At 45.2% G+C, this 27,696-nt stretch overlaps 1 protein-coding gene across 1 annotated transcript; it reads right to left on the bottom strand.

Annotated features, from left to right (window-relative positions):
• Positions 1-687: 687 nt before the first annotated feature.
• On the bottom strand, positions 688-27,516 carry shmt2 (serine hydroxymethyltransferase 2 (mitochondrial)). The gene is made up of 12 exons (XM_056605602.1): positions 27,368-27,516; positions 15,225-15,416; positions 13,772-13,851; positions 12,308-12,508; positions 11,313-11,394; positions 8,249-8,371; positions 5,238-5,377; positions 4,614-4,776; positions 4,129-4,228; positions 3,639-3,794; positions 2,437-2,544; positions 688-2,008 (listed from the first exon to the last, which is right to left on the bottom strand). Exons 1-12 carry the CDS (start codon positions 27,398-27,400, stop codon positions 1,881-1,883), a joined length of 1,506 nt encoding a protein of 501 aa, XP_056461577.1. The 5' UTR covers positions 27,401-27,516; the 3' UTR covers positions 688-1,880.
• Positions 27,517-27,696: the final 180 nt, after the last annotated feature.

Below are 27,696 nucleotides of genomic sequence, written 5' to 3' on the forward strand. Positions count from 1 at the left end.
CGACTTGTTACCCCCAGACTACCATGCCCTCTGTAGGCGCACACACGCATCTAGGGAAACCCACGCCGAGGGACTTGATGATCCACGCACACTCCATGTGGACACGGTCGCGTTCAGAACACGTCGTCAACATCGTCCTACAGTGATCACCGACCAACACTCAAAAGCTTCGAGAAAAACGGCACGACGAAAAGGTACATGGATGAATATTCATAAAGCAATGACAAGAAAAAAACGGCAAAACAAAATGCACAGCTGCTTCTCACAAGGAGGATTCCTCTTTTATTTTATTCTAGAAAACATTCTGGAAAATAAAGTAATGGAAAGGGCGCATGTTAAAGCTAGATTTGATTTCAATGAGATGATGCACAATAAACAGAATGAAAAAGCGGTAGGTCGATTGTAGTTATGGCAAAATCCCCCTCTTGTAGCGGACAAGGCTGTACTCGTGGCATGGTAAAATAAAGAAGCTCTGCCCCCTCCTGACTCGTCTCTAGTGTGCTGTGCTGCAGGGTGACGTTCAGCTGGTTCATGGTATAGATCTTGCTCACTGATGCAGTGACAACACACAGACACACTCATGGCATCCGGTGATTGATCCAATCTAAAAAAACATATATTCTTACATTTATACTATACTCATATTTTAATAGTTTACATAATCTGTCAGCTGTATATATATATATATTTTTAGGATGACCGTTTCACCTCTTTCAATTAAACAAATACTTGATCTAAAAAGATACCAAGATGTCCATGTACCAGGACAGAAGTTACGTACATTTTAATAATAGTAGGTACAAAATAAAGTATGTACTCATTATTTGTGACATAGGCAAATCACAGGACTGCTAATACATGCAGGGAGACTTTCCCACAGTTTTAAATTGTGTTATTTTTCTGTCAAAAAAAGAAACAAATAAATGGAGGACAATTATTATTACATCGTCTAACTAGCAGTTGCCAGAGGGATACAGAAGAGGTGGATCAAGGGGCGGGGAAAATACTCTTTTTGGGCTTGTTACAATTATTTTCTCAAAACTCTACACTGGAACCATTTTAAATTAGGAGTGTTCCATAAAGCAACGTTTGAGGCTTGACGCTTTTAATCTCAATTTATAAGTGTGCCATCTTTATAGATTAAATTCCCCCAAATAGTTGCAATATAAAGTGGTATAGCCGGCGAACAGGCTTGTTAAAATAATGGCTACAATAATGAAAAAAAGTTTCTCTTTGAGCTGGAGCACCTCAGCAGAAGAAACAGCCATGTGTTTCCATTTATACATATGTGCTGTGGCGGCCCGCCCGCCCACACACAGACAGCAAACCTCAAGGTGCTGGGTAACCAAGTCTAGAAGTCCCCAAGCAAATAAAGAATGGCCACATTAGTGCAGATGTTAGCTGACAGCGGTGAGACTCGAACACAGCTCATCCGATGCTAAACTAGGCTTGAGCGTTCTGCATCAGCGTGGCATCTGACAACACTGAGCTGCTGTTTGGTTCTCCTGTTCCCCCTCCTATGTAGCCACGCGACGAAGCTAACAGATGTTAACAAGGTAATTATGTTCCGATGATGTCGCAGCCGTCGCGTTCCCTCCCTCAACCTCGACAGTAAAACACCTTGCCGATACATTGAACGGATAAATGGCTGAAAATATAGAAAAAGTTTTTTTTTTGTATTTTTCTTTTGCTGTTAAAAGTTGAAATGTTGAGTTGAATCCATGTCAATGTGGCTCCGGAATGATGCGTACCAACGCCCTAGAAACCCCCCCCCCCCCTCTCTCTCTCTCACTCCCTCCCTCTCTACCACTTTCCGTCCAGGACACGTGATCAGGCTGGTTGTGCGGAATGGAGGTGGAGGTGCTGGTTGGGTGGTGGGTCTAGTGGTCTTCGAAGCCCGGCATGGGGAAGGGCCTAGAGAAGGCCTCCACCCGCTGCCTGAGGGCTGCGATGCGAGCCACTGTCTCAGAGTCCTCCAGTAGGAAGCTCTTGAAGTCCTGCAGCTTTCCTGGAGAACACACACACACACACACACAGACACAGACACAGAGACAGAGACAGAGAGAGAGAGAGAGAGAGAGATGAATCACCGGTCATCTTGGGCATCAATGATCTAGTATAATATCATTGGGGGAGTTGAGGTAAAGGTGTGTAAGGATTTTGGTTCATTAAAGTAAAACATTTTAAACATAGATACTATGCAGGGGCTTTTTATCCAAAGCGACGTGCAGTCAATTCAGACGTCATTGGGGTCAAGGCCTCTGACTCACATACAGGTAAGGCTGCTGGGGATCGAACCCGGTACTTTTCAGGTGGGAGTTGAAAAGCAAAAAACCACCCTACTCTACCACCTGATATGAATAGACTTTGCTTCATTCATTTAACATCAACACTCATCAAACGAGACCTCCAACCACGCCCAGACGATCAACTCACCAGTCTTCTTCTTGACATCCAGGGCGATCTTGAAGCCCTCGTCCATGAACTCAACCACCTGCACAAAGTCTGCCTCCTTCAGCTGCCGGGAGGTCAGGGCTGGGGCGCCTGGGACCAAGCAGAGAGAGCACAACACTCAGGGTACACGGCGGGACCAACACTCGGCCTGGCCTCCGCCTTCTGCTTTGGGCGCTTACGCCCTGAAGGGATGTGAGCGCTGCACAAAAGACTGGCAAACGGTCGAAAAGCGAAGTCTGACTGGTCGGTATGGCACCATGAATACCTTTTATATATCCTATAATAGGAACTAATGATTAACTACTTTGAGTTCAAGTGGATTTGAGTCCCAGTGACGCGGTGAATCACTCGGAATAGATTTGACTCTTTATTTTAGTACTGGTCGTGAGATGGGGATCCCGGCGCGATACAGGACCCAACAGAATCCCCAGAAAATGTGTGAGCATGTGCAGGGTGCCGGGTATGGTGGGTGTGGGTGTTGGTGGGGCCCCAAGGGGCAGCTGAGGAGCTTCCTGGAAGAGCGACTAAAATCAAACAGACTCCTGATTAATTTTAATACGCTCGGTGCTCATGGCTCGCCGGCTGTCGCGGGCGGACCCGCAGCTTATGAGTTTTAAAGTAAAACTGCTCGCTAAGTAAATATAGCAAACAGGTCATCTATGTATTTTTAATTGAACCCTTCAAAAAGAAAATCCCACTAATAGGGCCGGGTTTGCGGTGGATTTTTTCTGGCATCTCGTTGAAGAGAAATATCAAACTCTCATTGCATAAATGTTTCTAGAAAAGTGATGGGCATTGCACTTCTTGCAAGCCTGTGTATGTGTTTTTCTGTGTGTGTTTATCTGTGTGTGTGAGTGTGTGTGTTCTCTGTGTGTGTGATTATCTCGGCGTGTGTTTCTGTGTGTGTGTGTGTGTGTGTGTTCTGTGTGTGTGTGTTTATCTTGGTGTGTATTTCTGTATGCGTGTGTGTTTATCTCTGTGTGTGTTTATCTCTGTGTGTGTGTTTATCTCTGTGTGTGTGTTTATCTGTGTGTGTGTGTGTGTTCTCTGTGTGCGTGTTCTCTGTGTGTGTGTTCTCTGTGTATGTGTTTACCTCTGTGTGCGCGCGCGCGTGCGTGCGTGCGTGTGTGTGTGTGTGTTTATGTGTGTGTGTGTGTGTGTGTGTTCTGCGTGCGTGTGTGTACCTAGCCTGAGGCCTCCGGGGGTCAAGGCACTCTTGTCCCCAGGGCAGGTGTTCTTGTTGGCGGTGATGTAGGCCAGCTCCAGCACCCTCTCGGCCCGGGACCCGTCGATGCCCTTAGGCCGCAGGTCCACCAGCACCAGGTGGTTCTCTGTCCCCCCTGAGACATTCCACCAGGGACAGAACGCCTTAGAAGGATTGAGCAGGAGAACCGTGCTCCGACACACAGCCTTGACAAAATCGAGTGAAATCAGGACCCTAGAAGGTGCTCAGAGACATCGGGCCGCCGTGCACATGCTTCTGTCTCCCTACGGAAGTAGGGAGACAGAAGCATGTGCACAGAGGCCCGATGTCTCCGAGCACATGCTTCTAGAATGCGCACGGAGGCCTGATGTCTCCGGGCACATGCTTCTGTCTCCCTACGGAAGTAGGGAGACAGAAGCATGTGCACGGAGACAGAGCCGGCCGAGATCCGCACGGAGGTGTGTCATTACCCGAGACCAGGGTGTAGCCCTTGCTGAGTAGAGCTGTGGCCATGGCCTTGGAGTTCCTCAGGACCTGGTCGATGTACTCCTTGAACATGGGAGACTGGGCCTGGACACACAAGAGTACAGGGGTCCGTTCTCTAAGCGCGTCAGTGGCCTTCGGAAGGCCTAAGTTTCAAAGCATAGTTGGACCCCATGAAGCAAACCGCCCCCTTTCAAGGTTTTGAAAATCTAGACGACACCTGGTTGTGACCGCTAAAGATACATTTGGGACCAATGTTAAAATTGCATTAAAAAGGAAATTATTTTGAAGTTTAAAAAAAATCATTCAAGGGCCATGTTGACAAGTCATGTCGGTCTCTCAAAACTCTGGCGGTGCAACCAAATAGGTGGGGGCCCAATTGTAATTCAACTCTCACTGCCCACTCTACACTAAGAGTCCTAGTTAAACATGAATCTTAGCTGGACGGATCCAGATCACAGACGGGACTGACCTGTTTGAGGGCCACGGCGACGCCGGCGATGGCGTGGTTGTGTGGTCCGCCCTGCAGGGAGGGGAAGACGGCGAAGTTGATCTTGTCCTCCAGGTCATACATGATCTCCTTGCCCTTCTTGTCCACGGAGCGGACGCCCTTACGGTAGAAGATGAGGCCGGCCCTACGGGTAGGATTCAGATCCAAGTAGTACTTTAGTGACAAAAATAACTCTAACCCCAACTCTAGGGGAAGTTGAAATAGATCAAAAATAACTCCAAACCATAACCTAGGGAGACCCAACTGAAACAAAACTTATTTAAGAAGAAAATGGATGTAGTAGGCCTAATAATGGTGACATTATCACTAGTAAGTGCGGATTGATCCGTGTCCAAATCTTGACGAAGGCCCAATCCCATTTCTACCCCTTACCCCTTCCCCTTACCCCTTCCCCTTCCCCCTTCAAAACAAGGGGGAGGGGTAAGGGGAAGGGGTAAGGGGTAGAAATGGGATTGGGCCTTAAAATGCACAACAAAAACAATATAAAAGTGCAAGCGTTAATTGTTACAGTCAGTTTCTTTTGTTTGGGGCTCAAAGGAGGGAGTTGGGTTTTCCTGGATGTAAGGGTGAGAGGGGCTCCCCTACCTGGCTCCGCGGAGGGACTTGTGTGTGGTGGTGGTCACCAGGTCCGAGTGGTCGAAGGGAGAGGGGATGCTCCCGGCCGCCACCAGGCCACTGATATGGGCCATGTCAGACAGCAGGTAGGCCTTCACCTCCGTGCACAGCTGGGAGACACACAACACCCAGTGTGAGGTGACTTACAGCTTGTCAAGCCGTCCGACAACATCACACATTCACGTCCAGACACCTCGGTTAGTAAGTGTTGAAAAAGTATTTATTTGCAAACACTTCTAGACAGCAAAGTGTTTGATTTAAGGGGGTATGATCATGGGATGAGAGACACACTGGAATCAGTAACAAAGCATCTCCAATGAGAACATGATTCTTGTAAGTATTCTTTCACATTGTGGGCAGTAAAACCTCTCTTACGCACTTATTTAACGTTGTAAATCTTGGAACTTAATATACACTTATTGTAAGTTGTACGTCCTGGCACTGAATCTACACACTGAAGGTTGCTGATGTTGTACATCCTAGCATTGTGTAGCACCTTATCCTAGCTAGCTTTGTTGTATGCAGGGAACTTTACTTTACTGTACCGACGGCTATATTTTGTTTCTCTTTCTTCTGACAAATATACTTATTGCAAGTCAATTGGATTAAAGCGTCTGCAAAATGCCATAAATGGAAAGAATGTCAATGGAAACAACAAAGGAAGTGAAAGTGAGGGGAGTGACCATCGTGGATCCTTATGGGTTGGGCATGGCTGTAGTCAGCCACGGTGGTAGAGGCCAAGTTAATTTGCAAAGCTCTTTGAGGAAGTATAGATGTCTGCAAGGAATCGACACGATAAAGATGTCAGGAGAAAGGCTTGCACTCAGTACCAGACTAGGTGGCCACAGCGGCAGGGCGAATGCTAACTAATTGAACACCTATCGACTGGAGAGAGGACCGCTATCTCTAGGTGCCTGGAGACTGTATACAAATGCCATTTGGATTAACCATTAACAATGTAAACAATAATTATATCATTAGTATTCAATCGATGATATTATTAGGATTAGGATTCAGTTTGTGAATGCCTTGGAGTCGTGTTACATCTGATATGATGGGGTACCATTTAGGAGAGCTACGGAGACACTGAATTAATTAGCCAAAGGACCCATTCGGCGATCCACTTCGGTTTCAGATTATAATGCTCTTCGAGAGCACTAGCATTTATCTTACTTTTCTGGCTTCTTGATAGACAAGTGCAAGCTGTTTTAAGCATCACTTTGGGCTACGGTAACATGGGGTTTGGGCATTTGAAATGCGTTCCAACATTAAAAAGAATCAACAAAAGATATTGACAGTACCAAATAGTTGTTAGTTGCAGCGATAAAGGCAACACCTGCTCAAACAACAGCGCTTAGAGAAACAGCAACAAACAGCCAATGTTGGGGAGTACGATTGACTCAATGTATTCTGCCTAGTGGAACATCGTATCTCAGCAATTTAAAAGCACGAAAAAAATAAAAATGTCTCGGCAACAGTGCATTTATCAAAATCTTGCAGATTACTTATTCACTGTCAGTGTTGAAAGTGCTTGCTTTAAAAAACACACACACACACACACACGCACACAAAAGACAACAGCAGCTCGTTCCAAAAACCGAGATGGGGAGTTGTAATTATGCTCTTCCGCACTCGTCGGCATCCCAGAACACGGGCACATAATTTAATTTAAGTCTTTGCCTTTTCTTGGCAGCATTGACAATAAATAGCTTGCTATCATGCAAATAAGTGTGCTGGCGAACGATCAGAGTGGTGGTAAATAATGTGGCGCTGTTTTTTTCCCGTTCTAATTAACATGCATTATCGGGACAATCTCCATAGCACTCGTATCTAAACTGGATCAGCACATGTTTATTAGATTAGGGAAGGCGAGGGAGTCGCAGGGGTTACTGGAGGGGGGGAGCTGAGGACAGGCGAGCAGATGCCAGTTACTGGGTCGCAGAGATGGGGATGGGGGGGATGGGGGAACATCAGCAAGAGCGTGCCTTAATCTAGGTTAACCCTGCCCTGGATATAATAAAACCGAAAACAACACCGGCCCGCGTAGCTGCTGAAGAGTTAACTCCCTCCAGAGAAGAATGGGAGTAGCAAATAAATAAATGAAATAAAAGAGGACTGCACTTGAGGCTAGGGGGAGGCCAGTGGAGTTAGAAGTGCTTAATAAAACACAGTCCCACACGTGGCCCTCCAGTGGTGTGACACACTCCATCAGAGGGCCGCCGGGCTGGGGCGACAGCGGGGGCCGGTCAGAGAGGGGAGTCCGCGCCGGGGGAGCAGCGACACTAAACCAATGAAGGGAGCCTCTTGTGCATGCTTCTGGGAACAAGGCGAAAGGTGGCCTCTGTGCACCTATGTGTGAACTGGGTTGGGGTGTGTGAACTGTGTGTGAACTGTGTGTGTGTGTGTGTGTGTGTGTGTGTGTGTGTGTGTGTGTGTGTGTGTGTGTGTGTGTGTGTGTGTGTGTGTGTGTGTGTGTTCTGTGTGTGTGTACGTGTGTGTGTGGATGGGCTTTTGTGGAGCGGTTCCGGTCACGCGCGTGGGCGGAGGGACAAAGTATGCAGCTCTCGGTGAGATGGGGACGTGCGCCTTCGCCATAACAACTAGAGCCGAGGTTTAGGGGAAAGTGTGAAAAACACAGGCGCCGCCGCTGAATGCAAATGACAGGCGGATAGAGATGGCGGCAGCTCCTCCAAAATAAGATATTTCAGAGAGGAGCCTTGGTTGGGGGCGCACGGGCAACCCAGGAGCAGGTGCATGTGTGACAGCCCCGACAGTAAAGGTTGGCTAGGTTTTATTAAATGGGGGGGAAAGGAGGGATTTCTGACCTTCCTTGACACCAGAAAAGGGAACAGAGAGGACAAGGCAGGAGGAACACGAGGGAGAGAGAGAGAGAGATGTGGGCAGTGTGTGAATGTCAAGGTTGGGTGGCTTTGGAATAAATATATATAGATAGAGGTAGAGAAAGAGAGAGATCTGTGTACCTTCCTGATGCGGGCATAGTCAATGAGGCGGGCGTAGGCACTAGTGCCAGCGATGATGATCTTGGGCCTGAACAGCCGGGCAGTCGCATCCAGCTGGTCGTAGTCTATAAGACCTGTCACAGGCTGGAGAGAGAATGAGGGAGAGAGAGAGGATTTTAGAAATAGAGCACTACCACAAGAATACGAGAGTCAATGGTCGCACAGGAGAAGCCTTGCAGGCATACAGATGGTAAGAAAATAAAAAGACGGTATGATGGCAATTCATCATTCATATAATCCCAATAAGCCCTCTGCCAGTGAGGCTAGGAGGGGTATGGGGGTGTAGTTTAATACTAACAGGATCATGGTACATGCTGGGGATACCCCTGCATTTCCCAGGAGACCTGTTGCGACTTCTGTGAGTGTTGTTTTGGACAGATATGCATTCTCTAAAAAATGTAATAAAGAAAATTCAGCAAAAAGAAAAAGGGATGTGGCTTGGTAGCGCATGACTGAATGCAGCTAGTTACTCTGGCCTTTTCCTCATGTCTACACCACAAATTGCTCTGTCAGGTTTAGAGGAGGATCAAAGCCAGCGGTAAGTATTTGAAATGATTACATATAAAAACGCTGAAAATAATAAAATATTACCAATCTTATCCCTGGTGCAATTTTCATTACGTGGACTCATGACAATTAAATTGACAGAGGTAAATAAAATAGTAATAAACCCCTTGTATGGCTTTTAACAGAAATGAAAACCAAACCCATCCCGGTATCCAGAGAGGTCAGTGTGATGGCAATAACATCCCAGAGCAGATCCCAATTTAATCTACTCTGAAATAATCACATGCGGTTGCAGTCTATGGTCTGCTTGGACACAGTTCTCTTTAAAAATGTAAACATAGAAACAGGGGAAATCAATAATAATAGTTCTCCAAGCCACATGAACACCAAAGTCACGCTGTGCAAGTGACCACTGCCTTACGTCAAGGTGTAACCCCCGACCCCACTCACATACATGTCAAGGTTCAACGCAGACAAAAACTAAGAAAGGGGAGTGAAGTGAAAGAGAGCAAAAAAAAAAAAGGAGGTGGAGAATCGGGATGGGGGCATGCCAAGTGAGGGGGGAAAAAAAAGAGAGAAAGATGGCGAGAGGAGAAAGAGGGGAGCAAGGCTAGAATGAGGGAAAGCTTTATTTAGACAAGCAGATAATCTCCCATCTCCAGAGTGCACCGGTGGACGGCCCAGCTCACTCCATCACGCCACTCGTTGTGGGGACGGAGGGGAGCCCGCGGAGCTGGCCGGCCTGTCGATTTCCCATTATCTCCCCAGCAGAGGGGTCCCGCCCGCCCATCCATCAGAGGGGGGTCTGGACGCTCGCACATCCATCAACCCCCCCCCCCCCCCGCTACCAAGGCAACCAACCGACAACCGCCATCAGCACCACAACCACCGCCAACCGGTATCCAACTAGCACCGGCGATAACCACGGTAACACTGATCATATCTGCAAGTTTACTTGAGTAATGCGGGGGCTTGGGAAGGGGTCGGATTAAATAGATACATCAGCCCCGCCAGGGGCCGCATCCCTGATTTACTGCACACGCTACATCGCCTCCATCTGATGACTTGATTGTCGGGGTTGGGTTGAGTCATTATCAAGCTTAAAAGGGTACTCTGATAAGCATAGGCTAGTGCTGTTATCCTCCGAGATTTGGGGTGCAGCCATCCTCTTGCCTCAGGGCCCAGAGCTGCAGGAGGCGCAGAAGCATCTTGTTGGCAGGCGCTCAGGAGCTGGGAGCGGTGGGGCTGGCAACCACAAGGTTGCTGGCTTGTTCCCCAGCTCCTCCGAGCAAGGTGTCGAGGTATCCCTGAGCAAGACACCCTAACCCGACACAGCCGTCGGCAGACGAATGTACGCGTGATCGTGAATGTGAGGCAATAATTGCAAAGCACTTTGAGTGGCCACAGGTCGGAAAATTGCTATATAAATGCAGTCCACTTACGCACCGAATACCGAGTCGTTTCACATGGCCCGCTACTGCTCCCAACAATAGTTTTCATCGAGAGTCGAACATGAATAGAACCGTCTGAAAAGGTTTCCCCGGGTAAGAACAACACAGGATAACATGCACTCCAAATCAACTGCCCTGTAGCTGAACCCAGTGCTCTGGCCTTAACGCGGGGCTGTAAAAAGAACCAAACAATGTGCTTCGTTTACAAATGCTTCTGGTTAGGTTTTGTCTGACGAAAAGGAAATGGTAGGTAGTAGTATGTCACAAGGGCACTTCAGTCTGCAAGGCCAGCTCATGTTCTCAGAAAAGGAACGTCACGCAGCAGCTGAACGTTGTTCAAGTAATCCGCTGTAGAATTATTGGCCTGTGAACAAAAGGTCGGCAAGTCTGGAGAAGAAAGCACTGATTCAATTTCAAAACTCTACCATCAACGAAGCAGGCGGTCAGACATGGTGTGTTTAAAATGACAATAAGCGGGCCAATAAGAGACGCCCAAAAAGATGATTGATTGGGCATGAAAATAAATGATGAACCGATGAACTCTCCAACCGCGGCAGATACATAAATGTCCGAAAGCCGCCGAAGCCTTCAACAACATTCAGAGAAAATGCAGATGGACAATTTAATTGCAATTTAAAACCAATACTGTGTTCCGTTACAAACACTATTTTATCATTACGCGTGCATCTCCAATTTACTGGAGCCCACTCCAGTAGATAAATAAATAAATAACCCTTAATAAACACTTTTCCAGGTAAGTGGAACGCTTTCAGCCACTGTTCAAAGTATTGACCCGTTGAAATCTTCTCTTATAAAAGCTCCAGAGCTCCACTCACTGCCAGGCCGACGTCCTGGTCCACATGGTAGTCCTCAAGCCACAAAGCCACAAACATGATCATGGTGGGTGACTTTGGTTTCACAAATTTGACCCCACCACGATGCTTTTGAACGGTCCCCGGCTTTCAAGTTATATTTTGTGTTTGGGGGGCGAAGCACTGAATTGGAGAAGCGCTGAATTGACATAGTGAAGCTGTGGCCAAGCGGTCCAGCATGGACTCCCTACTTACGTTGAGCTTGTAGGGCATGGACTCAAAGTAGATGGAGGTGGCAGAGATCCTCTTCACGTCAGACATGTAGCCGTGGGTCAGACTGGAGAGGGGGGCGGGGAACAAGACGGAAACATTTCAATTGATGTGGAAATACCGCGACATGGAAACACGTACAACTTCATCTACATTTGTCATCAATACATGTTTGACACATTATACCTATTTCGCTCACAGGAAAATGGAAAATAATCTGCAGATACAAAAACTATAAAAGTTTCATTGACCCACAAGCGCCATTATTCCTTTGTGAAGTGTGGGTGAAGGTTAACATGAGATGTAAAAAAAACAAATCATTTCAATATACGGTATATATTTTTTATTCCACAAATAAGTGTGGGATGGACAAGCTCAATGCCATGTGCCTCTCTCCGTACAGAGCTGTGCGCATCCTCCAAACACAAAATGTACAAAACACTGCTGTTCTCCAACATGTCCGTGCATGTAGCAGGACGAAGGTGAGCACCGCAGTCTGTCGACATTGGCGTCACGTACTTGCTGTGATTACAAAAAAAAGAAAATATCCTGAAAGATTTTGTCTCCTCACAAATAAAGGACTTGGAACTCCATATAAAATATGACAAAACCCAATATGATAAAAGACAGGTTCAACTCAGCCCTCCCCAAACCCACTGATCTACTGTCATGCAAATAGACGCGTGATATTTGAATAGGGGTGGGAATACGCAGTGAACTGGTGTGAGGGGGAGTGCATAAATGCACACAGTGTACAAAGAGCATTCCCGTTTACCACTTACCATTCAGCATTATTCCAGAGTGATTCAAAGGGAATTCTGACGTCCCATGTCTCAAATTAGGGGGGGTAGGGGGGTTCTGCGGGGATGGGGGCGTAATCAAAACCCACATCTTTCAGGCGCTCAATAGCACGGGGCATCCTAGCAACGCCCCCCCGCCTCCCGGTGGAGGGGAGACGGAGAGCGTGGTGAGCTACTCACTGGCCTCCGTCGGGCAGGTCCAGGCCCATGATGCGGTCGTGGGGGTTGAGGACGGCCGTGTAGGCGGCAAAGTTGGCGGGCGAGCCGGAGTAGGGCTGGACGTTCACCCCCCACAGGGCCGGGTCCAGGCGGAAGGCCTCCAGGGCTCTCTTCTGGCACAGCAGTTCAATCTTGTCCACCACCTCCGCTCCTCCGTAGTACCTGGACACCGAAGGGCGGGGGGGGGGGGGGGGGCAGCTTGTGTTTTAATACAAGAGCAGAAGAGGCCTAGCTCACTCCCGGACCCGTCCGGACTCTATAAATAAATAGATCCCTTTAAATGCTTGGAGGTACAAAGCATCCCAATGGGACTGATGAGTGCATGTCAGAGACGTAGTGGAAGGTCTGTGGAGAAGTGATGTTTTGGAACAAGCTCACATTAATATTTAGAGCCGTCAACTAAATAGGGATTAGAAAATTAGCACAATAATTTATTATATTAACATTATTGACAAGATTGAATTTTGGGGGGGGAAATGTTGTCTGCATATGGTATTTTTTCTGTATTTAAATAAATCGTTATTATGAATTATTTGTTTCTCAGCCAGTGGCTATTGATTATAAATGGTGATTTTTCTCTTATCTCCTGATGGTTCTGGTAACGTTAAGCATAGAGCAGAAGCATCAAACACAGACTTAAGAGGTTTCTAAACCCTTAAATTCCTAATTTAAAATGACTCAATTTAGAGGTTGTCTCAACAAAAACCTAAACTTTCAGAGCGCATGCAAGACAGGAAACCAGACAACGTGATTTTAGTTTCCTAACTAAATAATCTAATGAGTGAACATATTTAGGATGCAGGACGCAAACGAAAGAAACGCAAGCTCGAGCAAAAGTTTAATGTAGTAACATAATTAACGTGGTCTGCTTGTCACATGGGTCTATAACAAATCAATTCAATTTTTAAAACTATTCCATCACAACATCCACCGTAGGGCAATGCATGCGTTTGAAACATTTTGTTGTGACAAGTCCCAGGGAGTCAGCCAAGTGTCTGGCTAGAACGAGGGAAAGAACAGCAGCTGGCAATAGTGCTCTCACTTCCATCTGATCGTTTTTCCCACGTTTTTTGCTTTAACATAATGCAAATGAAAGATTGAAACTAAACGAGCATAATATGAACCAACTGACCCGACACGGACGAGCACTAGGATCTAGTGCTTGTTCACGGTGGGTCAGTTCAGGTGGAAGGATCTAGTGACTGGATCCTTCCACGTAAGCCTACCTCACGTGCCCTTCTACCACGCGGCGATACTCTCGTCTGTGTGTTATATTATGGGACAGAAGGTGTAGATCAATAGCGTGGGTTGGTTTGCGTGTGCGTAGATGCGTGGCTAGTGTGGATTTCGAAAACCACCATCTTAAAAGCAGACTATTTCAACAGTAATAATAAACTCGGGGTGGCCTTGGGTGGACACACTCACCTTTTCCCTGGGTAGCCCTCTGAGTATTTGTTGTTAAGACAGGAGCCCAGGGCTTCCAGAGCGGCCCGACTGCAGAAGTTCTAACACACACACACACACACACACACACACACACACACACACACACACACACACACACACACACACACACACACACACACACACACACACACACACACACACACACACACACACACACACACACACACACACACAGATCAATGGCTGCAGCGGACATAAGGGACAAGGATGGCAAATTAAAGTGTGTTAAGTGATAGTGAGAAATCCCCGCCTGGCTTAAGGCAATCATTAGAGTATTGAACCCCTGGACTTCCATGCACTAACACTCTGCACTCCACAATGTATATTGCCGCCTGCCGCTGGAGGACACAGCACGCACCCCTGCGGTGGACATTACCGCCAAACGTGTGCGATGGCCCCGCTTTGTTATAACCGAGCGAGATAAGAAAGGACAAATAAGCCCAGAGTAAACAAGTTGAAAACTTTTAGATTTCTCTTTATTTTTCCTCCAATCCCTTCAAAATGTGTTACAATTACCCCCTCTCCCGAAACCAATCATTTTTCCACTCGCACAATTTTCCAATCCGAGTTCAGACAAAATGTTTCATGGACATGGCTTGAAGTCTAACTCAATAGCAATGTACTTTCTTTCTGCCGGGGCGGTGGTTTCTAAAGCCGGGTGGCGCTCTGTACCAGCCGGGCCCTCCCGTGCATTGACTGAGCGCCTGACACTGAAGGAAACACCTTCACTCACACACACCCCTAACCACCAGTCAGCCGTGGATCCTAATGCCAACACTTCATCTGAGAGCCCAAAGAAGGCTCTGGTTACAGCCTTCTGGAACTGTCTGTCACGTTGAGCACCGTGCAGGAATTATATTTATAACTGTTTAAAGATAAAGATAAAGATAGACTTTATTGTCATTGTACAGTCACCTATACAACAAAATTGGGAACATAAGTACATGTGTCTAAACATACGGGGTCCCCATCATGGTCTGCCTACTGCGTCTGGGCGTGTGTATTTGGCGGTGTGTGTGTGGTAAAGTGGCAGTATGAAGATATCAGACTTTATCTCACACTAGAGCAGTCAGGCTTTGTGTGGGGAGGGGGGGGGGGGGGGGGAAGAGAGAGAGAGAGAGAGAGAGCGAGCGAGCGAGAGCGAGAGAGAGAGGATTTACTCCACTGAGCAACTACGGCGCCCCAGAGGACAACCGCTTTATTGATTAGAGTGATCAGAATAAACATACATTTTCACATACAGTTGACCTAGTTCACAAATTTGCCTGGTTAGCTAATCAATGCTTAAAACATTGGTAAAAAAAGGGCCATGTCTTTCTTTTTAGTTTTTCCAAACTCAGAGCGTTTAATTGAAACCAGCGCTCAGAAACGCCTCCGACGACCCACAACACATCCAGACGAGGGCGCCTACCTCCGAGGCGATGAGCTCCAGCCCGCGACACTGCCGGTCCTTCTCGCTCCTGAGCAGAGCCCACATCTCGGGGTCGTCCTCGGCCAGGCTCTCCTGCCCCGTCCACGGCCGCTCCTCCTCCACGGGCCGGGACGCGGCGCGGGACTGCTGCCCGCGCACACACAGAGCCAGCGGGGAGCGCTGCCGCAGCGGCTGGGAGGGGACAGAGACACACACGCATGAGAGGGCTTCTATGGGTCCATGTGGATGATTATAAAAGACACATTCGAATACGATGCACTTGTGATTTGAGCCAAAAGAGGCCCAAAACTGACACATCAATGGCGTAGACTTTATGATAAATACATGACATACTCGTTATGTTTTGATAACCCGACTCATGAAAAGGTAACTTTTAAAATTGCATTGATATAGACGTTTCTTTAATTTCTGCTTAAAAAATAATGCTAGAGTGTACATTAGCGATCCTTATTTTTTTCCGCGAAATGAGCTCAAATGCGTGTCTAGGTGCTTTGGGCTTTGCAGCTTTATTGCATTGTCTTCAAATAATTGCATGGTCAACATTGCACTGCCCGAGTGCAAGTAGTACTGTAGGTTCAGAGAGGGTTCAGGCGAGGACCTCCTGAATCCCTGGCTACTGACTGAGTCGTAGAAAGGTCATCCAAAATAAGGTTCAACTCAGGACAAGCCCTGAAGAACCAGGCAAAAAAACGTGTGTGAAACTATTCCATCGATGCTTTTAAATGTTGAGGCCTGCAGGGGGCCAGCTGCAGCAGGACCATGAAGTGGGCTTGTTGGACATTTCGGAAGAAATTAAAGCAATCAAGTCTCCTCGCCTTACGCGAGGGACCGAAACCACGCGGAGAGGGCCATCGTCAACGGAACGTGACTCCTCCGCCTGACGGATGATTTGCCACATCTGAGCAGACACTCGTAACTCCGACTGCCAGCATGTTCTGCATAAGTATGTTGGCTCTCCTCCTCCTTCCATGCACCCTCAGAAGAAAGAAAAAAAACGTAGCCTGGTGTAATTAGAAGCTGGCATGGGAGAGTGATATCAATAATCAGCGTGGTTCTTCAATTATGTCTTTATCAGCAGTTACGCAGCGCGAGAGACAGCGGATTTTCTGTTTCCGCGGCCTCTGTGAAGCGAATGAAGCCGCGAAGGGAAACACATTCAGCACTTCCTTCTTTATCTAATCTGCTCGGCGGCTGGAGAGGGCTCTAGAGCTGCCGGATCGCAACGACAACGCTCCATCCTGTGACTGCGAGTGTCCACGGGTTTCTGCTGGCGCCGAGCCTTCGTTAATGTAGTGCTCAGCGGCCAAGAATGGGTGTGTTGATGCCATGGCATTGGTTTGCATTTGTGGGGTACGAGTTACAAGGCAACAGTTAAGACGGAATGCAACCGATCAGTGCACTGTTGGTGGTTGGGTGTTGGTTGAGGGCTTTAGAATGGGTTTAGATTATATTGACATGTAATTAAAATCAATGTAATGTAGAGATAGATCCATTAGAGGTCCCAAGTGCCTTAAATGAATAAAATAAAATAAAAAAATGTCGAAATGATGTAAATAGTACTGAGAGTGTACTTAAACCAGTGTCTGTTGAGATATGCTAAATCAATGGTCCTATACGTGTCATAGCCTTGGCAGACCAAATTCAGCCTTCATATGGAGGAACTGTAAATCTCGATTTTGGTGCATGGTTTACATTACCAAAACTTTAATGTTTTCAAGGTGTTCTCAATTCCTCCAATGACATCCACCGGCTCTTTAAATCTAGCACTCTATGCTCCCCGTTATATTATACAATAGCAACAACTTACATGTTCTATATTATTACTGGCGACTGGTTTGCCGGTGGACCTACACCACCTTCCTTCCCTACCTACCTAAATGTACAAAACTTCCGCTATGTTGCCATTGCTGTATTCAGAGTTTAAACGAATAAACTAAAACATTAAATATATGTATATATATATAGATATATACACATCTAATATGCATAAAAGACACAAAAAAACACTGAATTGTTGATTGAGTGTTGGAATGATCACATGTGTAAATGCTTCCTGGAAAGCAGGCCGAGACAAAAACATGTTCACACTACTCTGACAATGTGGTCCTATGAATGCATTATCACCTCTCAGAATGGGACTTTTTATGACAGGGTCTCACGAGTGTAAACACCTTAAGTGTAAACACCACACTGAATACTCTGTGACAGACTTTAATCACTCATCCTCAATTACTTGCCATTTCTTTTTTTAAATGATGTGCATTTAATCCCGAGCACCCTTGTAAAGTCTGTAATAACCTTTTCGATCAGGCTGCTAAAAAGACAGGTCCTTCTCCTCTTCATTGAATCAACAGCATTATGCTGGTGTCCCAAAGCCAGGATCTCACTAATCTACCATGGAAAACAGCCATCATCTGTAAAGGTGTGCAAAGCTACCTCCTTTAATAGCGCCATTAAAAAGCAATTAACACACATGATTGGTTGAGCACATTTAGATGAGATAATGTAATAACGCTCAACCTCAACTGAGCCCATCTTTTCTAAAATATTTCAATGTTGCATTGCACTGCCGGTGTAAGGAGCTGGCCATTTGGCGGAAGAAAACTTAGAATACATAGAATATAAAGTTGCGGTATAGGCTCCAGCGAATGCTCTTTTGACTGTATTCTCAACAACCGGACTTCCACTGTTACGACTGCTAAGAATACATTAGGAGACTACTACAGAAGTAGTCTGTGGCTGGTTAAAAACATGCTACAGAGGACGCTAATGGTCTACAGTGTGGTGGAGCCAGACATAAGGGGATATATTTGGGCTGCGTATTGGCTGAGCAGTTTTCATTGAGATGAACGGGTGGCCACATTGTCATATGCCGCTTTTCCACCGCACATGTAGCTCGACTCGACACGACACGACTCGACACGACTCGACACGGTAGCAGCGCGGGTGCTTTTCCACCGCAAATAGTACCTCCGGGACGTGGGCGGGGTCGTCTGCGCGAAAGGGCCGTGACGTATTTTTGTACGCGACGCAAACAACACCTACGTAACCCACACATGGACAGAACCCACATAACAACAATGGAGAACATCGATGCGATGGTATTCGTGTTCGTTTTATTAGCTGGCATGTTGAAGAAGTGGAATATGTTGGCTGCGGCGCTACTATGGCTGTTCTATCGTTACCAGCATGGTTGCCATGTCGCTCTCGTGACTTCGTCACAATCTCTGGCCAATCAGTGGCCAGCCGTCTGCCGACGTCACCTTTTAGCATCGGCTCAGCCGCTTGGAACCTAGAGCGAGGCGGTACTAGAAAAAGCAACCACTTGAGGTACTAGATCGCGGTGGAAACGCAAAAAAGGCGAGCTGAGTCGAGTCGAGTCGTGTCGAGCTGGTACCATGCAGTGGAAAAGCGGCAATAGGGTATCCATTCCTCCCCTCTACATTGGCTGCAAGGGCTGGGTGTGATATACCCGGGGAGAAAGGTTGGCACATTACTGGCTGATTTTGAGAAGCTTATTCTGGACTCCTTTGACAGTGAAGGCTTGGGGACGAGGAAGAAAAAGAGAGCGAGAAGCAGATCTCCACAGGGCCCGGGGATAGTCGAGGGCCTGGGGAGACAGCCCGGTCTGTCTATAAGGACACAGGGAAGCTCTCGAGAAATCACACGGGTCATTACTCCCTGACGGGAACCGTCCTTCGCTGTCTGCGTTTCCTGCAGGAGCCCAGCGAGTGGCGCGTGACCGTGCCAGGGAAGCAACATGCGAGCCAAGGCAGCAATGGAGACACTGGCCACTGTGGAGCAGACACGGATGGGCCCCACCTTGCTACCTCTGCAACACACACACACACACACACACACACACACACACACACACACACACACACACACACACACACACACACACACACACACACACACACACACACACACACACACACACACACACACACACACACACACACGTCCCCCTCTCTTCCACCCTGCTTTCTCCTTGTGATCCCCTCATGTAAACCCTAAGATGATAAGCAGAGCCAGACAAGCGCTTGATATTTTTTTCTCCCTTTATCAGGTCCCTCTGCACATTACGATCTGCTCCACAACAGCAAGGCGCCGCAGAGCGTTTTAATTCAGCCAACAGTAGACCCAGTCCCAGTGATGTTGTCTCTGTGCCTCCCTTCCCCCCCCCCCCCCCCACGACTGCTGGTGCACCTCCCTTCGCACGATCCTTGTGGGAGATTAATTAAAATAAACACATGATTAATTGATCCACAGGAAAAAGTGAGCGCCAAGACACACGCGCCAGAACTGTCACCGTGGGACTATTTTTAGGGGGGGCGACAGATTAGGGCGTCTTTTGAAGGTGAACCAGATGAAGCCTCCGCTGGGTGATGGAAGACAGCGTTAACCTGGGAGCCACGCCGACCCTCACAGCCCTGCGACGCTTTGTTTGCGTTGATGGCGGCGCAGATTGTGGTTTGTCATTTATGTCAAACATCTGTGACCGCGGAGCAATCAAAAGAGACACGCGCGGTGCGAAAAAAAGAGAGAAGAGGATAAAGAAACGGAAATCATTTCATTTAGCGTAGCGCGGTATTATTTCTGGTCATTTCCTGCGAGCCGACTGCTGAGGGGAGTCAATTTTACAGATGACTGCTGTCCATCAGCATCCTTTTCAGCCACAATCAACGTCGGAACGGGGAAGGGAAAAAAAAAACGATCCAGCAGTGGAGACGGACGGGAAAATAAGAGCATGAAGGGGAGTTTGTTGGGGAAGCAGACGGGTGTCAACAGGCCAACAGCGTTTGGCAGTTTGACACGCCACGGCGCCCTCTCACTCTGTCACTAACTAATAGGAGTTCTGCCCGTTACAAATTGCTCCTGTGATTTCAGCCGGGGATGAAACCTCGCTGAAGAAAACGCCGGCTCTGGGAGGCGGAGTGGTTGGCAGCAGTGTTCCGGACTCCACTCCATTCAGGTCAAGAGGGTTGTCAGAGGGACAATCAGGTAGAAGAAAAAGAAGAAGCACTGTCGGGTACAAAGCCTGTCCCTAAGGAGGGGTTGAGGACTGGGGTTGACTCAAACAGTGATCTTAAAGTGCCAGTGAACCCCGTTATTATTATTTCTTTACACATATTAGTAAGTCTTCTGTGATCTTAAAAGGTACAGCGTGTGTAGGATTAAGTGACAGCTAGCGGTAAGGCTGCAAACTGCAACCAACTGACAACACCCCCCCGCCCCCTCTTCTCCCTTCCCAATGACATGAGAGAGGCTACCGGGGCCATTCCTGGCCTCTAAGTTGGAAGTAGGTACTTCTTTCTTCCTTACTTGCCACTTACTTTCTAACTGTCAAGTGAGCTCCTTGAAAGATTTGTACATTTTATTAAGGTTTTGTCTGGAAGCTATGGGACATAACTTATAATATAGCAATTATGATTACAAATAAATAAAGCGTTTTTTCAAGAGTTGTTTGTCCATTGTGGGCTACTGTAGAAACTGGGTGGAGTGTCATGGCGGGCTCGTAAAATGACCTATAGTGCTCCCTATATAAATTAAAAAGGCTTATTCATGAACAAAAAAAAGTTGGGAACATCCAACTCTGCCCCAAACTCGGGTCCTATTCCTTCTGTCAAAACTCTTTGACGTCACGAAGAAGTGACAGCAACAACGAGAGGGTAAGCTAATGCCACGGTGTGTGGACGTGTGGGGAGCAGGTCAATGACCTATGGCTGCCTCGGAGAGTATCAAGCTTCTCTGACACTCCTAGCATAACCGCACAGTGTGTGAGTCAATTCATATAAAACGTCACTCATACCTCAATGGCATACAAAAAAAATCTAACTAACTATACATTTTTTTTATAGTATCACAAAATTGTAGGGGCAGGGGTTGACACTAAGGTTTCAAAAGCACTTGCCCATCGGGCAAGTACAGGTCAGGTTCAACTTGCCCGAATGTAATGTTCACTTGCCCAAATTATAATCAGAATCGTGAACGGGCCTCTTTTTGCCAGGCACCCGGCCTGGTTTTGTGGGGGCTCAGAAAAATCATTCTAGCTCAGACTGAAGCTGAATGTTAGCTTCCACACGTGTTTAAAAAATAACAAACTTCTCTTTGTTTACTTATTTATCGAGCGGTCACATCGTGCCATGAAGTGATTTCAGTCCACAGTTGCAAGCTATCGCCAAGTTATATGTAGACCTGCATGATTTGATGCAAATGTACATAACTAAATGTCAGAGGTAGTAGCAAAGATATGTCTTTTTTAACTTTCAAGTTTCTTGTAGCTCTAACTGAATAATCACAATCGCGTTTCTAGTAGGGTTGTCAGTCACGATACTGGATTTTCTAACTTCAACACTATTCCTGGGAAAAGATCGATATTCTATACCATTTTCGATATCAGGGGAAACGTTTTTTTCAGGAAAGAACATACCCAAAGTAAAGAGATTATATCTCCACAACTGCAAGGGCGATAATGTCATCTTTGGGCCAAAACAAAGATTGTTGTGAAAGTGAAATATCCAATGGGGATAATACTTGGTTAAAGTGAATAAAGCCATGGAACACAGCATAAGTGGAAGATAACATTTCCACCTGAAATAATTATCAGTATCAGTTGGTCGTTATCAGTTGGGAGCGCTGTCTTACTATGAGACACAAATAAGGTAGATATCTTACAATTTTGACACTTGACACCTCTATTTAAAGTTCAGGGCAATCGAATGCACCAAGCCAAACACTCGCAAATAAATATATGGCCACTAGATTGCGCTGAAGAATATGTTTTCTGATTGAAGGCAATTTACCTATTTCCTAAGAAACCTTCTCTTATTCATTGATTGAAAACACCATGTTAAGTTGCAAAATTTGGCCCAGATACTGGATCATCGGTTTATGGTGGTTTTATTCGATCAGAATCAACTTTGTGGACAAAAATCACAAAGGTAATACCTACTTCATTTTTGGTTGTTAAAAGAAAAGGGGACGTTTCTTCTTAAGTTGTTATTTGCGAGTTTTAGTCGCAGAATGATATGGTTTGGACTGTTGAAATAAGTGGAGGCTCAGCTTTCAAATACAATAGTTTGTGAGGGTCCAATTTCATGAAAAAGATCGCTATTGCTGTGCACATGTGCACAGTTATGAAACACAAAACCGTGTTCTTGACTTTCCTTGATAATTTGCCTCAATCCAAAATACTTCCAAACTGCACTCCTCCATCACTACTCCATTTAACTTCTACCTAAACCGTTCGCGGAGGTGCTGCACTTGAGATGCTAGCTGTGTTGGCTAACCTTTAGCGAATCACTGCCAGAGACCGCACTGCGAGTGAGTGACAGAAGGCGGGGCTATATTCGCACTGAAGCGATGCGTGTCTGTTAACTCGCTTTCCGAGAGAAGAGAAGACAGCGCGCTGATCAATTGCAAATACTTCTATTTTGTGTGGTTTTGCGGAACAAAAGGTTGTTCTGCAGTTTCTAAAAACATTTGAATCAATAGCTTTTATATTAACATCCACCCAAAATCCACTTGCCCGTTCGGGCAACCAGAAAAAATCTCAACTTGCCTAAAAAAATGTTTTACTTGCCCCGGGCAAGCGGGCAACCGTTAGTGTCAACCCCTGAGGGGTGTGACGAGATCTCGTGCCACGAGATCTCGCGAGATTAAACTCGACGATATTACCTGTTGCGTTAAAAATCTGTCTCGCGAGATTTGTGAGCTATCCAAACTTCTATTTGTCGCCAGTGGGGGCAGTAATGCGCCTTTGCTACATCTAGCCTGCCAGAACCTAAAGAAGGAGAAGGAAAAGAAGAGGAGGAGAAGGAGGGGAAGCAGGGGAAGCATCGAAAGCAACCATAAGCCGTGTTCGAAATCGTTCCCTATCACGGATATAGTGTACTATATAGGGTGCTCGCCATTTTGTAGAGGTGTTCGAATTCTCAGTGGTTAATTTCATGCACTATTATTATTACTACTACAGTGCACTTAAAATACCCAAAATTTAAGTGTACACACGATGTACCCTACATGTTACTCACGTATACCACAATGCAATGCGGTCGTGTTTTTCCGGAGGAGAAGAAGAAGAAGCTGAATAACCGCGAAAACGAATACATTTAATGATGGAGTCTCCGGCTTGTGTTTAGAAATGTCAACAATTTATTTGGGATTCAACATAGAATATTTAACATTCAAAATTAATTTATAAAAAACTTGAACAAGGAAATGTAACATTCAACATCGATACAACCTCCAGCCCGGTTTGTTATGATGTGGGCGCATCACGTCACACAAATACCCGGCGCATTTACTGACGCAAATGACGTTTAGAAATGTTCAGCTTAATTCTCGTTTGTTCGTTCCCTATATAGTGCACAATATCATGAACACTATATAGGGAATAGTGAGTGAGTGTATAGGGAACGATTTCGAACACAGCTGAGCTAAAGACAGCCAGAATGACGTCGGAAAATAACCGTATTACCGTCGAAGATGCCCCCGCCACTTTTAAATCATTTGTTTGGCAGCATTTTGGGTACTTTGATCTAGTTTTGCACATAATATTGTTTGCACTTGAAAAAAAGAGAATTATTTAATTTAATTTATTTTACTTTAACTTTTATAAATTTTAGTTTCAATATCATGCATGTAAAGAGACAAGAGTTATAATAAAACATTTCAAAATGCATGTGCAACTTGGTTAAATAAAAGTCTGATGGTCCAGTCATATATTTTGTCATTGTAGTTTTCTTAAAATCTCGTCTCGTCTCGTGAACCCAATATCGTGTCTCGTCTCGTCTCGTGAGCTGAGTGTATCGTCACACCCCAACAAAATTGACATGAGTTGTAGGTAACCATTGGGTAACATATTAACGAGAACGAGAAAATATGAGTTGATCTGTAACAGGGGATTTACCTAGGCTCATAGAAAGCCAGGTTTAACCAATTGCAGCCTTCTGCCACTTTTGCACTGCTAATGGGGAAATTATTAAACTAGTCAATCGTGTATTGTATGAAATCAAATCAAAAAAATGACTTGTTCCAGAAATCTCACCAGCACCTCTATGTATGCAAGGAGTGTACGGACACACACACACACGCGCCCGCACACACACACACACACACGACTCACAGACTTAACCACAGACTCATCAATATGGCAGAGAGAACCAGAAAATCCTTAGTGTGATTGATAAAGACTATACCCCATGCAAGTACCACAACAGTGTAGCTATCACAGTTGACAGAAACACAAGGATACAATCAAGAACAGAAGCTGTTTAAACGACAGTGGGCTGGACCTTCATCCTATGCCTGCGTCACTGACAGCACATCTTATTGCCGATGACTGGGAGAGCAAGCAGTGGGCGTATGCTTCTTTCTAGTGCGCGGATCAAAAAAAAAAAAATCAATAACTGACTGAAAAAACTTTGAGGAAGTACACAACTTCTTCCTCAAAAGTGAATATACGATAAGGCTGAAATGTTCTTCCTTGGCAATCAATGGAGTGACAATGAAATCAATGTGTTCTGCTAGTGAACCTATTCAAGTTGTGATTCACTTCGGTTTACATCCTAAGAGCCATTCAAATTTATGTATGGATTTGAATGCTTTTGAATTAAAAAATACATGGTTCATTTCTAATCACGAATATTCTACTTTATTGCATGTACCCTGAAAAAGTTGCCCATGCCCATCAATGAGAACTAAGGCTATCAAGTTCTGTCCGGTAGGTGGATACGGTCTTCTTTGAACGAATTCATATTGGTAGGACATTCCCAGGTGTTCATTTCAAGAAAAAAACAAAACACTTTTAAAGTAAGTTAAGGTTAGGCATGTCATCTAAAATCGCAATGCATTATCTGTCAACTTTCGTGTTTACCACTCAATAGGCTTTAAGTGGGAACAACAATTACTACCTTAGCAAGACTCGCAGTGCAATCCATTGATAAAATCTATATATTCAACACAAGACAAAACTGCTTTATATTGAAGCTCCGCCGTAACACAGTCGGATTTGGACCAACAGTGGATCTAAAACACACTGACCTAACAGATGGAATAGAGAGTAAAGTAGAATGAAAGGTTGGTTCATTGGTTGTAGAGCTGGCTGATTTCAGTCGACCAAGAATTAATTTGGTTAACTACAGCCCTAATTAGAACCAACATACTTATTTCACATGGCTCAGTCAACTAGTATTTATTAACGCGAGTCTATCTATAATAAATCTGATTACAGAATTACCCAATCACCTGGTTATCCGTTTTATAGCAGATCACATCACATGGAAACAATTTGGAGGCAATTATAATTTATAATAACTTTCGTTTCCACCAGAATGTCATGCGCCGTCTCTATGGTTTCAATTGAAGTTTTAACAGTGACAATGTATTAATATATTGTTGCTAAATTACCACTATAAGGCTTGCATATGTGGATACTAGGAACGGCCAAAACTAGGCCCATGGAATATCAGATCTGTTGCATTAAATATTCATTTCTAAAATGAAAGAAAATAAACTTTTCTTTTTGTGGGGATTATATTTACTTTCAGAAACAGCAAACTCTGAAAGTAGAATTACAATTAGAATACAATTGGAATTTTAGGACCATATTATCAGCAAACACAACCTCAGTTCAGAGTCTCCAGACTAAATTCTGGTTTTCAACAATCTCTAAAAAGGGCCGCGTGTGCTCATTACATACTGTCTTCATTGGCTGAATGTGTGGCGGACTGAGGCTGCTATGAAAGACACATGTTTTCACTTCAAGATTGAGCAATCAGTGCCAGCAGTCACAGGAGACTGGTAATGGATCAGCTGACCCTGAGTGAACTCTTCCCCAACATAAATCTCCACAAAAGGCCACAGGCCAGAGTCAAAACAGTCGGGCACACAGAATTAGCCTTTAGTTCCCATACCTGTTACAACTGGACCATTTTTGTAAACATAATGCAGCTAGAATTTATATTGGCAGTATTTTACCTTATAATCATTCCAATCATAGACCTACCAATATGGCACGGCGCCGCGGCGGACAAGGATAGGATTTGTGGTATAACTTGTTTTTCCTTCAGTTTATCAACAATTGGGAGTCTGCCCTAAAGACCAGTAAACTGGTTAAATCTGGCGAACCACATTTGCATCAGCTATGAAATTGGTTAAGACTCGAGTAGCCTACTCCCAGTTTGGTATGAAAGACACGAGACCACCTTAATCGGGAATCTATTGCGATGGAATCATGTGATCAGGCTAATGCAGAGCTTGCAATATACTAATTGAATAATAGAAAAGGAAAATTTTAAAAGTTTTGAATTTACTTTCACTCACTTAAACATTAGATATCAATTATATATATATTTGAAAACTAGCTAAGATTGTAAGTGGCCAAACAAGTACAAATAGGGACACTATTAATGCCTTAAGTAAAACTCAAATGGCTTACTTATAGTAAGATACGCATAATGAACCTTTTTTACAAGCAAAATGTATATTTTCTTTTCAGCTTCAGTAGAGTTTATCAGGGAAATTACATCTATACATGTTATAAATCTTAATCTAATACATCTCATACATTTCCATTAAACTTAAAAGGGACTTGACTATTAAGACACCAACTCCAATTCATGTATGGAACCAATAATAGGCAATAACGTTATGTTTTTTTATATGTTATTTGAATGAAATTGATAATTGTCGTTGACTGGTTCTTTTTTGGTAGTTTAACTTTGATAAGATGAGATAAGCCAAAGTGACTTCTTAGTATTTTCTTGTAAGCTGCTCTCATGATGAAACAGATAGTGGGCTGTTGCATCATTGCCTGCCTGCAGTGCACACACACACAAGTTGGCAACATGTAACAGTAGCTAGCATGCTAGCTTATAAGCTAATCGATCTCTGGATGAAACGTGCCAAAGCAGTACAAAGAACGAAAATACCTTATCATGACACATTCATGTTGTAACAATAATCGTCCGTTCGTGAGCAATTAAAAATGTTTCCATTGACAAATTGGTAGAACTGACCTGCTCCCCTTGTTTACTGCCGGCTAACAACATTTTCATCGATTCTGATATTCAACAGCGGGAGGATCAAAGGATAAAACATGCTATAATACATACCCGGGATAGTTGTCTCAATGTAGTCAACATCATATTTGCAGATATCACAAGAGGACTAGTTGGCGGGCACGGGTTTTGCAACACACCGCTGGTGTGTGGAGGGGTAATGCCACGAAAGGCTGTTCAGGAGTTTACGGAATCAGATGGTGCGTTTGCACCTTCGAAAGGGTTTCTGGGATATGTAGGCGGAAGCCATGCATCACCAGCTTGGTTAAACCGCATACATATTAGGCCAACATTCGTGGTATATCTGTTTACATTTTGTCTTCACAGAATATATTCTATAAGGGCCAATCACCGTTTATATGACACATTTTTTATTTTAAGAC

This window comes from Gadus chalcogrammus, chromosome 13 (assembly GCF_026213295.1).
Source record: "Gadus chalcogrammus isolate NIFS_2021 chromosome 13, NIFS_Gcha_1.0, whole genome shotgun sequence".
Taxonomy (NCBI): Eukaryota; Metazoa; Chordata; class Actinopteri; order Gadiformes; family Gadidae; genus Gadus; species Gadus chalcogrammus.

Bases quoted from the DNA above. Each gene is read 5' to 3' on its own strand.
- shmt2 (XM_056605602.1), bottom strand. From the start codon at position 27,400: ATGATGTTGACTACATTGAGACAACTATCCCGG. The intron at 4,777-5,237 runs GTAGGGGAGCCC...TCCTACCCGTAG, and splicing joins AAGTCCCTCCGCGGAGCCAG to GGCCGGCCTCATCTTCTACC. The intron at 3,795-4,128 runs GTAATGACACAC...GGAATGTCTCAG, and splicing joins GGGCTACACCCTGGTCTCGG to GGGGGACAGAGAACCACCTG.